Source organism: Cebus imitator, unplaced genomic scaffold (assembly GCF_001604975.1).
Source record: "Cebus imitator isolate Cc_AM_T3 unplaced genomic scaffold, Cebus_imitator-1.0 Scaffold389, whole genome shotgun sequence".
Lineage (NCBI taxonomy): Eukaryota > Metazoa > Chordata > Mammalia > Primates > Cebidae > Cebus > Cebus imitator.
This window is the reverse complement of record NW_016107704.1, coordinates 1,812,711-1,827,198: the sequence shown is the minus strand read 5'-3', so window position 1 is coordinate 1,827,198 and position 14,488 is coordinate 1,812,711. Positions and strand designations below refer to the sequence as shown.

Here is a 14,488-nt window from a genome sequence, read left to right as displayed (position 1 = left end):
AGTTTGAAATTTTTCTTAAAACATTTTTTTACAAAATGACAATTTCCATGAATTGAAAGTAAAGTTTATTTGAGCAGGTAAGTATGATACATTTCAACATATTGACAGAACCAAAGCTGTATGACTATAGTTGAGGATTAGATAATTAGTAATAAATGATTTAAGGGGTCTAAAAAATTATCCAAGCTTATGAGAAAATGTAATAAATTCAATTCAGGAAAAAACTGATTATTCATTAATGGTATCAATGGTATCGACTCATTCCATCAGAATTAAAGTATATTCATAAAAATATAACTCTAGAAGAATTAATATCCAAATATAAAAATTAAAACTAAAAAAATACATAAAGAACATTTTAATTATGATTTGTTACTATGAGACTTGATTTTTTTAAAAGATAAAAAATTTGTCCTCCTGAAACTAATTTTTTTGTATTCAAAAGAAACTCTGAATAAGTTTTTTGAAACTCACCTAAAGACATATCTTTAATATATAAAATAAAATTTTAATATCCTTAACGAAAATATAGAATGAAAACTGATATATAAAAAAGTAAACAATTCGACAAAAAATAGGCAAAGTTTATGAATAGAAAAATACACAGAAGTCAGAATAATAAGTAATAAACAAACACGAAAAGATCTTCAACATAGTGAGTGGTTAGAGAATGGTATATATGAAGGGGTTTTCACTTTTATGTTAGAAGGAGTGTGAATTTCTACAGACTTTTCTGAGAATTTAATATATGTATAAATTGTTGGCAATATATGTTCCAGGCATACATTGTTTTATTGCATTTTGGTTGACTTTGCTTCACAAATACTGTGTTTTTGTTTTCTTTAGAAATTGAAGTTTTGTGGCAGCCCTTTGTACGGCAAGTATATCGGCGCCATTTTTCCAACAGCAAGTGCTCACTCTGAGTCCCTATGTTACATTTTGGTAATTTTCAAAATATTTCAAACATTCTCATTATTTTATTATATCTGTTATGGTGATCTATGCTCAGTGATCTTTGATGTTACCATTGTAATTATTTGTGGGTGCCATGAATCACGCCTATATATGATGGTAAACTTAATTGACAAATGTTGCGTGTATTCAGACTGCTCCACCAACTGGCTGTTCCCCCTTCTCCCTCCCTGTCTTTGAACATTCCTGTTCCCTAAAAGTACTAATATGGAAATTAGACCAATTAATAACTCTACAATGTCTTCTAACTGTTCAAGTGAAAGAAAGTCACATGTCCCTCACTTTAAATCAAAAGCTAGAAGTGACTAAACTTAGTAAGGCACATCTAAAGCTGAGATGGGCTGAAGGCAAGGACTCTTGGGCTAAACAGTCAGGTTGTGAATGCAAAGAAAAGTTCTTCAAGGGAATTAAAAAAAGGGCTACTCCAGTGAACACATGAGCACGTAAGTGTTCTTGATGATATGAAGAAAGTGTTAGTAATCTGAATAGAAGATAAACCAGCCACAACATTCCCTTAAGCCAAAAGCTAATACAGAGCAAGGCCCTAACTTTCTCCAATTCCGTGAAGGCTGAGAGATGTGAAAATGCTGCAGAAGGAAAGTCTGAAAGTAGCAGAGATTTGTTCGAGAGGTTTAAAGAAAGGTAAAATAGTGTAAGCTGAAGCAGCAAGTGCTGATGTAAACGCTGTTGCAGGTTATTGAGAAGATCTAGCTAAGCTAATGGATGAAGGCGGCTAAACTAAGTAACAGATTTTCAGTATAGACAAAACATCTATTAGAGACATGTAGGACTTGTATATCGAGAGAGGAGAAGTTAATGTCTAGCTCTAAAGCTTCAAAGGATGAGCTCACTCTCCTGTCAGGGGCTAATGCAGCTGGTGACATCAGGGAAAAGCCAATGATCATTTACCATTTTGAAAATTCTAGGGTCCGTAAGAATTATGCTAAATCGATTCTGTCTGTGCTCTATAAATGGAACAACAAAGCCTCAATGACAGCACATTTGTTTAGAGCATGATGTACTGAATATTTTAAGCCTAGCATAGAAACCTCCTGCTCGGAATGAAAGGTTCCATTCAAACTGTTACTGCACACTGACAATGAACCCTCAAGAGCTGTAATGGACATGTACAAGGAGACAACATCCATTCTGTAGCTAATGGGTCAAGGTGTAATTCTGATTTTCAAGTCCTATTATCTAAGAAATATGTCTTATAAGAATGTAGCTGTTTCCCTAATGAATATAGTGATTTCTCTAATGAATGTGGGAAAGGTAAACTGAAACCTTCTGGGAAAGATTCACCATTCAAGATTCCATTGAGAACATTCATGATTCATAGGAGGTAGTCAAAGCTTCAAGACTTCAGTGGAGAAAGATGTGGTAGAAACTAGTGGAGCCTGAAAATGATGACTGATGGAATCATCATGAAACTTGAATGGATGAGGTGCTTCTTACGGATGAGCCAAGAAAGTTTCTGGAGATGAAATCTACTTCTGGTGACGATGCTAGGAACATTGTTGAAATGACAGCAAAGGATTTAGAACATGCCATAAGCTTGCTTATAAAGCAGAGGCAGGGTTTGAGAAGAATGACTCTAGTGTTAAAAGAAGGTCTGCTGCAGGCGAAATGCTATCAAACAGCGCCGTAAGCTGCAGAGATATTTTCTGTGAAAGAAAGAGTCCATTGATGTGATAAACTTCGCTGCTGTCTTATTTTAAGAAATTGCCACATCCAGGCTGGGCATAGTGGCTCTTTACCATAATCCTAGTTACTCAGGAGGCTGAAGTGGGAGGACTGCTTGACGTCAGTTTGAGACCAGCCTGGGCAACACAGCAATACCCTATCTCTAAAATAAGAAATGAAAAAAATTTAGCTAGATGTGGCGGTATGTGCCTGTAGTTCAGCTACTCAGGAGGCTGAGGTGGGAGGATCCCTGGAGCTCAGGAGTTCGAGGCTGCAGCGAGCTATGATCATGCCACTGCACTCCAGCCTTGTTGACAGACTGAATGAGACCCCATCTTTTAAAAAGAAGAAAAGAAATTGCCACATGCATCCCTCCCATCCTATGATTTGCAACCACCACCCTGGTCAGGAGCCATTCATATTGAGACAACACCGTCCACCAGTGAAAAGATCATGATTTGCTGAAGTCTTAGATGATCATTAGCATTTTAAACAATAAAGTATTTTTACATTAAGGTATGCATTTTTTTAGACATAATGTTATTGCATACTTAATAGCCTCTATAGTATAACTTTTATATGCACTGGGAAACCAAAAAGTTTCTGTGACTTCCTTTATTATCAGGTTTCTTTTAGAATATCTCTGAGTTATGCCTGAAAATATTGTATCACACACACACACACCCGTACCTTTGAAAAATCACAGAAAAACGCATAAGATGACATTACATGAAACAGGCAGTTGATACTGGAATGCAGAATAATATATTACTTTTTCTTTATATCTTTACATTATTTGAATTATTAAACATGCATCACCTTCCAATGCATGTTTCAATGCATGTTTGTTTAAATTGCTTTTCAAGTTATCATGTATAAAAAATTATTTAAACATGCATAATTATATAGCATGTACCATACACATATGTACATGAGTACCAAAAGTGATGTTATTTTCAAGTAAGTGCTTAAATTTTCTATTTTATGATAATTATTGTAATCATTCTGCTGAAAAGAATATATTCGAGAAACTAGATACTAGTTACATGATTCTTATTTATAACCCCTCAAAAAAAGAAAGCACATGGGTTTCAGGAAACCAAAGGATATTTCCTGAAGGCTATATTTCCCTGATCTTAGAATTGACATAAAAAAATACCGAACAAGCACCTGTTTCTGTAGGTCTTGGAACAAGGACTACACACAACCTATTGGAGACATAAAGACTATAGACCACACTTCTCACTCGGGCTAAAGGAAAAGAGCGATATGCTAGAACATCCTAGCGGATGTTCCATGGCTTTTCCCTGATACCAACCCTCTGTATGGTCCTGGGAGAGGCCATGTCCTCAGACTGCCATGTGTGAAAATAAGATTTCTTTGTATTGTTTTCTTAAATAACATTCCCCAAATTGTATCAGTTTCAAGCTCTACAAAATCTGATGTCCAGTGTGAAAGTAAGTGCAATCACAAAGAGCTGCTTTTTATCTAAAGGCATCGTTATCATTATACACATAGTATTTATTCTTGAAGAGGTAAACTTTATTAGATATCTATAGCCATTTGTAAAACTAATATTTTGTGTTTGGTGTACCCGAGTGAATAGTGAATTGTTTCTAAGAACTTTAAAACAGTCTGTCCCAAAGAACAAATGTAGGATCAGTCCTTAATGAATCACAGAGGAGATATACTGAACACCTGGACAAAAAGTGTAAATCCAAATTCAGCAAGACTGGCATGGAAGCAGTAAAGAAGTGCTCACTGGCCTAGAGAGAAAGATGTCCTCACTTAAGATGAAGTTGGTCAGACACGCAAACAGGAACAGGAAAGCCACAGCAATAAAAGCTAGTGTTAACACTACAAACTGTCAAGGGGAGACGATGGCAGATTAGCCAATGAACTTAGATGTCATATACAGATGGGTGAACAGGTTCATAATGAACATACCTGACATATTTCTGAATCCACTAGGCAAGACACCCATCCTCAGAAACAAAAGGGCATCAGACTAATTTAGCTTGATTCCATTCGGACATGTAATTTATCTAATCCTCCTTGTTGTAATTCCATGTTCACCAAATAAACTTTTTATTGCTACTTGGCTTCCTAAATGATTCTGACCCCATGGGATGCCAATATTCTGATCCTTGTGACTGCATCATACACTTGCAGATCAATAAAAGGGGAGTCCAGTTTCTACATCAATCGCATTAGCTTGCTTAATAGGATTGGATTCTGAAACAGGAATCCAATTTGATTTGCTCTTGAGTCGCTGAGGCCAATGGCCAGACCCTGAATGGGAATCAATGCAAGAAGGAACCTCTTGGGGAAACATCACACCAGCCTTTCCTTTTCAAGGTGCCAGTCCCTGTGTGACTAGTTTAACTTCCAATCTGTATTTTAATTATCTTCACTAGACATTGTCAGCAACTCTGTCAAACAACAAAATGTCTAAAGCAAATACAAACAAGATGTACATAAAATGAAAAACATGTAAATCTTTTACATTCCTTTTTTCAAACATAAACTTATGCCACATTATATTTCTTAAGTATCAGTTTATTCCAGATAACACTTTCTGAGCTTCTAACATTTTAAAAATTATTTTTACCTATGTGATTGATTATCAAGGTTTAGCGATCCGTTCTGGTACATCTCCTCCAACTCTTTCCTGTTTCCAAAGTATAAAGCAAGGTCTGTGGCAAAGATGGCTTTGCGGATGATCTCAAGCACCTGTTCATATTCACTGGAGCTCAGGGTGGAGAAGATATTGTGCCCTTCCAACTATGGAAAAAATACAAATAAAAACCACCAATAACAAGCACAAGCTCTAATCTTATGACTTTTTCAGTTATTTGAAACAATATAGTCAGTCAATGACATTTGGCACATTAATGAAAGGTTTGGGGGGAAAAAAAACAATAGTTTGAAATGACTAACAAAATAGTATTTTGCCTACAGAAACAATGAAGTTACCACTTAAAGCAACTATTTCAACTACAATCACATCATTTACTACCACAAAAACCCAGTGATTTAAATATACCTAGTTCTTGCATATTTCTAATAAAGAACTTGAAAATGTAAAATATTTAAGTTAAAGACTTTTGCTCTTAAGCTAATTAAAAACTTCAGTAATTTTTATATTATACTGGAACCTTAATGGGCTTAAAAAGCCATTTATATATTTGTCCACTTCAGTTTGTAACATATCAAAGCATGCCTAATGAATAGTAATGTATTTCTCTGTATCCTACAAGAAAATGTCCTACACCTCAATATAATGCAAATTCAAACACATCAAAAACTCTATGGGTAAAAATACCTTTCCATAAAGCATAAATTACTGAAGGTGCAACAAGTCTAGGATCACCACTATTCTCAACGGAGGTGGAAATGGCAGATCATCACCCGAAACAAGACCAGAACACTGGTAATCTGGATTCTATTGGCTCAGAATATTCTTCTGTGTATTAATCTTTTAAAACAATTTCTAATAATTTCTTCCTCTGAAGATTTTAAGGTTTCGATTTGTAATTGAGAAAAAAAAAGCTTTTGTTGAAACTAAAAAGTTTGAGATAATTAAGACGCATTCAATTTGTAGATTCATCAATCACTTGATATTATTTCATTATTAGTCAATATAGTACTACTCTAAGTTGATTTTTAATTAATTTCACTTTTCTTAACATACATTTATTGACTTAAAATACAGTAAAAACAAAATGATTGAAGTATATTTCTTTACAAAATTAGACATCTCACTAAGACACTGTTTCGTCATATTCTTAAATGAAACTGTACATGCACCATTTGTTTTCAATTACTAGAATAGTCATATATTATTTGCTCTTAAAGTCTTAGACGTATTTGAATTATCATATGACAAATGCAACAAATGGACTCAGTTCTAGTTATTTTCCTGGCAATAACAGTAGTAAGGCCTTACAATTGTAGGAAATTCTACAGCTTATAAAGGACTTTCAAACACATGCCTTTACTTTCAAATTATAACACTTATATTATAGTTCAGAGTTCCCACATGGACTGTGCATGAGATGCTAAGAGTTGAGCCGTTTGAGCACAGGTTGGTTAGTGACCGATGGGAACAAGAGGAGGGGAGTCAAGCTTTGGGCTGGTGGCTGAACCCAATTATCATCCAACCTCAACTCTCCTCATTTTTGTTGTAGAAAGTCAGAAGAAGGAAATATTTAGTCTGATTCATGCTGTGGTATCTGCTTTCCTTTGATGTGACCATCACCTCTCCATCAACACTTAATGCCTGTGACCTGTATTTCCCACTTCATGTTTCAGTATGTCTGGCTGGTGCTCATGTACATATCTGCTTTCTGCAGGTCATGTGAAGGGAATCACAGTTGATACATTTTTAAGCTTTGTATTTGCATGCTCTACTCTCTTTATCACCAATAATTACCATCATAACCTGTTAAATTATAGTACATAAAAAGTCAAGTCTGCTGTTGAAATTTTTTTAAAAAATTCTAAAATAAGGACTCCTTAGCCTAGGCTCTATAAATTCTGTTGGGGACAAAAGAGTTATAATGTCACTATAATTCTACATAATACACTGAGTGTATCATCTGTAAGCTCATGTTTTTATCAGACTCCCAAAAGTGTCAACTGACCCAAAACTATGATTCATTTTAAATAATTTATGCTATTTCAGAGTCATTACTTTTCAGTATTAAAGGAAACTAGGTTAAAAAGCTCAGTAGAGGGCTTTTATAATAAAAAGGCATATCTCATTTTCTGTCTCCTTCGATATTTTACAAGAGTAAAGGGAACGAATGAATAAACAAAAAATGTCTCCCTTTTCTTTCAGAGAATCTAGCATTTGCTGCTACCCAAACTAAGGAAAATAAGGCAGGGAGATACAAGCAATGAAGCATAGCAGATAAACAGTATCTTCTTTAAACCTCCAATCTCACATTTGTTAACACATAATAAAACCTTATAATACAATGTAATACTCTTATACACCAATAGATAATTTTATTTTAGTTAAGTAGTTTGAAGTCTATGTTAATTCAAGCTAGCTGATTCCATTTTGGATGCATCAAGCATGGAATAGTAAACTTTTTATACCCAGGAGTGTTTTTAAAACTTAACAGGGATGAACAGCATGTAATTCTCATCTCTGTGAAAGCACACAGGCAGGCTCTGGTTGTAAATGCTGTGGCTGAGGTCTGATGTTAGAGAATGGAAACAATGTGGAAATTGGTGCCAATGCTTAAAGATGACCCAGGGACTCCCTTAAATAGAGGATCGTCAAAATACCTTCCAGCCCTTAATCATGAGGATCCTGAAGGCTCTGAGTATTCTGTCTACTCCTGGGGCATTAGGGAGCCACTGCTTTCTTGCCACAACTGTCTTTCCCATCACAATGTATAACATACAATATGTCTTCCTTTTTTTGGCAGACATTTAATCTGTAGTGTTCCATTTTGTGTAAGAACATTAGTAGTTTGGTAATTACTATATCCAAAGTCCCAAGCAGTATAAGTTTCATTTTTTAAGGAGTTGACAGTTTAGTGGAAGACATCTGGGCATAAAAGCATGTAATTAAAATAGAGTGGAATGCTCTCTATGGCTGAGCCAAATACATTACTATGGAAGAAGTCCTTTATTTACATGGAAGGCTTTTCCTTGGTGAGGACGTGAATTCTGAAAGACGAGTAGAGGTAGGAGGAGCAGCATGTGACGTGGAGCAGCTGAGATCACAGAAATAGTGATATTTGGTAGGAACTATAGAAAGTCCATACAGCGAAGCAAATTGAGTAGGGAAATAGGGAGTAATAACCTCAAATAGTTTTTTAATGGCTTGATTATGGAACTGAAATATTATCTTGAAGGTAATTATGAGCTGTTGACAATTTTAAGTTAGGTGGTAATATGATGAGATTTGTGTTTCAGAGCTATCATTCTAGCAACAATGTAGACTGGAGGCAGGCCAGAACCAAGGCAGGAAGGCTGACTGACAGATCTTCCTCAGACAGTTTAAAACATATTATTATTAATCACAAATAATGCCTCAAAAAGTCCTATGATGCTAGGCTCTATTAAGGAGATTCTTATGGAAAGACCCTGAAGCTCACATTTCTATGCCTGCATGACAAGCAGTCCAGGCCTTGATCTTCAGCAATCCTGCCCCACTGTGTCAAGCACTGCTATAGGAAGCCAGAGGTATGGGCTGAATTGTTTAGGTGCTTTAGGAAAAATAAGTCAATGATGCAACTAAGTGCATCAAGCACTCATGGCGGCAATGCCCTTAAAACACATAGAATATGGATTTTGAAATTTAATTACCTAGTACATAAAACCACCTATTAGGAAGTATTACAGTATGGTAATTAAGAGCACAGATTTTGGAGTCAAATAATTCTAGTTTTTAATGTCATTCTGTATTAGTTATGTGACAAATATATTACTTAGACTCTTTGATGCATATTACTCTCATTTGTAAAATGAAAATAATAATACCTATCTTATGGGGATATAATAAAAATAAGCCGTATTAAAATATGTGCAAAATACTTAAGTTTCTGGTTCACTGTTTGCACCCAATACATGATAAAATGATGACTATTGTAACAATGATGACTAATGATGATGATGAGGAGGAGGATAAAATCTGCCAGTGTAACTTCCACAGTCAGAATTAAGGGAAAGAGAGATGAACAAATATATGCCTAGGAATGAATCTGATAGCCAAATACTTTTCCATTCAGAACATATCTGTAGAAAAGGACAGATTTAAACTAGCCACGATGTCATATATTTCGGATTATTAGCACAGGTAGTGTTGAATAGAAGTACAATAATTTTGCTGTAATTGTAATACATAACAGTAAATTATACGTAGTGCAGACGAATTGGAAGAACTCTCTAGCTGAGTCACAGAAATAGTACTGCTATACAGACTAGTGAGAAGCCATGGGATCCCAAAATGTGGGTATAAATAGATAATTTTCAGAAATATGACCATATTTCAAAAGCAACAGATAATTTAAAATTAGTGGAATTTTTAAAATAGTCTTAATAATGAGAATAATCATTCCTAATTGGTCTATTTTCTAAAATTTTGGCTATTTTCAAAGTCAAAATGGGGTACTCACAGAAGGCAAAAGAAAGAAAAAAGTATAGTTTCAATATTCAAAATAATCATTAATATCTCATGAGTAAACAGAATAAACTGATTTAATATTCCAGCAATAGTGGTTCTATCACAATTACTAATTGTAAGCTAGTCAGTTTTAGGCAAGAAAACAAAGCTAACCTACTTTCTTGGATGTAACTGTTCCCACAAACAGTCTCCTCACTTGAAGGCATTCTGCAATCTCCTCACCTGAAGGCATTAAATTTGCCTTCTGCTCAGCGTCTGGGCTCTCTGCCCAGCCCGACATAGCTACTCACTTTCCTTACATAAAGCTTCAGTTTCAGGTCTCTGAGCACAGGTTCCGCCCACTCTGCCCTTCTCCCCATGCTCAACCTTCACATTTCCCCCTGTGCCCGTATCAACGGCCCCAGAGGTGGGCCTGTATGTCTGCAAGTGAATAAGGGGCAATGACTCTCCTTATCAGCTTCTAATTCAGAAAAGGTGGGAAGCCAAACTCAGAAACAGAAAATTTCAATACAATGTTAAAAAAAAAAACCTAAACGACCACTAAGATGTATGTATGCCTAAGGTGCTCTGTGCTGTGTAAAAGGGGTGCACTGATGCACCCCAGCAAGGTGGGGATGGACGCAAAGAATTTTACTGGATGAGGTCATACCTGAGTGGGTGGCCACAGAAAGGGTGTGGGGGAAGTACATGTGGAGGAAACCCAGCCAGTGGGACAGAGTTAAGATACGATCTGAAACTACAGAAGCAGAGTAGATACTGTGGTCCTGAAACAGACAGGGGCCTCTCATAAAAGACTTGTGTATCAACTGAGAAACCAGGAAATGACTCCTGACGCCCTGGGGAGCCACTAATGGCTTTTAAATAGGAGAAAAACATATCCAGGCATATATTTGGAGGAGTGATTTGAGAGACAAGCACTTGGAGAAACAGCGATGGATAAGGGGGGAAAGGTGCAAAAACAGACAAAATACAATGAAGGCTGAAACTGGGATGTCAAGTAGGGACAGTGCTTGACACTTTGGAGGCTGTAGAGGCCAGAGGGGCAAGATTACCATTTACTAGAGACCCAAGTGAGACTTTCCTCTCTGCTAAATGTCCACCATGATCTACACACTGTGATGGGCCCCAAACACCGTGAACACAATCCTGATGCCCAGCATTTGGACACCATGGGAAGCTCAGGGAAAGATGAGAAGGGAGATTGACCTTCTCTGCAGATGCTCTTATACTCACCCTTACTCCATGACTTAATCTCTTCCCACTGCCCACTCAACAAGGGACTACCTACTGCATTCCTATCACTGTGACCAAGGTCAAGGCAAGCTGTGAGCAAAAACACACTTCCTGCTTTTCTACCATGAGTAACATACGTGTGTGGATCTGTGTATGTATGTGTGTACAGCGGGAGAGAGAGAGAAAGAGCCTGAAGGTTAGATTTTAAAGTAGAGAGAGAGAGCCTGAAGGTTAGCTTTTAAAGTCTATTGTATTATTCTCCTTGCTTGCTGTTGTCACTGTGTTGGCTGGCAGTACTCTTCTGAATGCCCTGCTTATCCAATAGATGCCATTGGCAGCCATACTGAAAGCTGTCCCTCAAGTTGGCAAAACTATGATAAGCAGCTCCATATGCAACACACACCCGTGAGGATGCCTGACAGGGAACTATTTCCAACCATGACATGCAAAATTGCTTATGTTGTATCTGGCTCTGTGGCCAGAGGATGGACAGTGCCCTGCTCACAATCATCTATTTAGCAATGCAGATCAAGAAAGCAATGGGAAAATCTTTGGTGGATAAACAGAAGTATCACAGGTATTTATATCATGAAAGTACACATTGTTCTTATTTTAATGACTGGAAGTTGGAGTTTTTAACTGTTACCCAAGGATATCATCTTAATTAGTCAAGCTTGTAGGTGTCTTCTGATGAAATATAAAATCAGCAGGACTTGGTGGTAATGGGATGGAAGAATGGGAAGGTAAGGCTAAAGAAGGGGAAAAGGATGACTCTAAGGTCATCAGCCTGCATTCCTGGGTCAATGAGGTTGCCATCAAAGAGATAGAAAATACAGAAGGCACCTACGTAAGTATAACACCAAGCACAATTCCATATGGAATACACAGTTCAAGCGCTTGGGCAGAAGTCCGACTGAACACTAGGCGGAATCACACGGGTCTGAGAGTCCTCAGGATACCCTGTCAGTTAGAGCCACAGGTGTGCCAGGTAGTGAGCCAATGAGAACAATGTAAGGGCAGAAGTCAGGGGACTCGGGCATTCCTCACTCTACACTGTGAGTTCCAGAGGACAGGGATTTATGTTTGTTGTTTATCACTACACTCCCAGTGCCTAAAACAGGTGTTGGCAAATAGAAGGTGCTCAATAAATATGTTTGTTGTTAAACTGAATTTTAGGGACCAGTTAGATGAATCTGAAAAAACACTCAGAGAGGTATCATGGGGATAACTGCAAAATCAGCCAAGAGTACAGACATTTTCAGAAAAGGAAGATACTCTTCTGACTATTCCTGCCCAGGTAGATGGGGCTGTCTGTTTATTATCCCAATATTATTATTTCTCCCTGGGCATAGCCCAAATGGAAAGGTTTTTGTCAACCAAATATATACATTTGTTTTTTCAAACTGGTGGTGCTTTTTATCTGAATTTGCAGCAATCCCTTGTTCTTATTCTCAGCTCCTGTTTTTGCAGTGTGCCTAGTACCTTATCTTCTCTAAGCAGGAGAACGAATTTGCTGTTACTACTTCACCAATGACTGAAATTCCAGCCCTAACATCTGAGCCTGTTCTCCCACACCTTTTTAAATGCCAACAGCTTACCTGTCTCAACTTCACTTATTGCCATGAGTTCTTGTTACTAGTTCTGATCATTTTTAGGAACACTGCATTACATAATCTGCAATCTCCACCCTGCTGAGCGTTTGCCAAAATGGAGGCAAATCACCCTAAACATCCATTTTTGATGGCAGCAACTGGGCCAAGTCTTCCTAGGGCTTAGGTGGACCTGGAGCTTCCACATTCCCACCTGCCTTCATGTGACTGCCATATTACAAGGTTTATTTTTGATTCTACTCAGTAGCAATAAAGTTTGCAATTCTGACCTACCTCAACACTAATCCTATTATACTTAAAATAGGCTTTCTAAAGAAACTCTATGTTGGCTATTAAAATTCAGTTGTGATTAAACTGCTAGCAATGTTGGACTGTCAAATGCACAAATTCATTTAGAACATGGGATGCTAATTCAGTGACTCCTGATTATTTCTACGTGAAGTCATCCTGATGTTGTTTCTGACCTTCTTCTTATGCAAATAGTCTCAAATGATGAGTGAGGTCAAAGTAGATATAAGCTGTCATGAAGTTTTAGAATGTTCATCTATTTACAAAAACCATGTTTTACACGTATGTATAAACATGTATACATACATAGACACACACACATTTTATCTTGTTTAAATTTCTATGTATGCTTGTTTTATGCATGTATGTATCTATCTATCCAAACATATGTCATTTAAAAGAGCTGGTATGAAGCAAATGACAGGAATGGTGACTACATGTGGCTTTCAGGACTGAGCTGGCCCATGAGCAAGCTCAACATCTGCTACCTACTGGGGATGGCTTGAAAATGACTAAACTAGCTCCGTATCTAAAACACTGTTCACTTTTACCCAGCAGGTAACTAGAAGAGCACGCACAATAGAGTAAGGTGATCATTTACCTGCATAGGCCTGAGGAAATGAGACCTGGACAGGTAAGTTTCTGAGTTTTAAAAAGGACTGAGCGTGCAGCACTGCCAATCACGTGGACAGTTAAATGAGGAGGCACTAATAGAAGCCTTTGGAAAACTGAGGGGAGAAAAAAAATCCTGGCGTTTAGAGGAGGCCCAGCCTGTTCAACAGAAAAACTGCACCAAGTGGCAAAGTCTTTCTGCTTTGCAATTTGCCTGTGGCCAATTACTGGTAGATTCACTGCTGGCATTTTGCTGTGACATCCTGAAAACTCAAAACCCTTTCCCTTAGACACATCATCAGAAGATGTAACAACAATTTCTCTTCCTAACTAGAGATGCTGACAGTGAAAGGAACACACAGGGTCCACTCTCTTAAGCCGCACACAGATTATATTTTCAAAAATTGTTTGTGAGAGGAATCAAATCATTAGGATGTAACAGCTACCTTTTAAAGGTGAGTTTGAGAAAAACCATTTAAGAAAGAAGGAGCATATATATCATATTTAAGTGATATCTGGGATTGTCTATACCAATTACCAAGAACATCTTAAAAGCAAGAAAGTAATAAAACAGACAATGTAAAAAAATATATATATAAGATGGCTACATACAGGGCACTTAAAACCTTAAATTTATCTAATTTTAAAGATTTACTGTTTAATATGTTCTGGTTCAAGAATAAGTTAATCTATAAAATTAATTGATTTAAACTATGTAAAATAAGTATTGCTTTAGGATTACATGTACTTATTGATGTAGTATTTTAAAAACAAATGTGATTGCAAAATACATATATTCAAAATCTTTGTAAAGAATTCTTCATGCAAAAAACACTATTATTTAATTATGACTATAAATATAAGGTCCTACAATAAAATGTAGCTGTTGGTTTTGAGGAAGCCATACCGATCTTCCTTTTCCACCTATGAAGTATCACTATCTCTT

General features: G+C 36.8%; 1 protein-coding gene across 1 annotated transcript in view; it reads right to left on the bottom strand.

Moving 5' to 3' along the window:
- The window catches only part of PDE10A (phosphodiesterase 10A), a 339,461-nt gene that overhangs the window by 29,432 nt on the left and 295,541 nt on the right, over positions 1-14,488 (bottom strand). Inside the window, 1 exon segment of the mRNA XM_017508318.2 lies at positions 5,267-5,439. Coding sequence (XP_017363807.2) covers positions 5,267-5,439 — 173 coding nt within the window.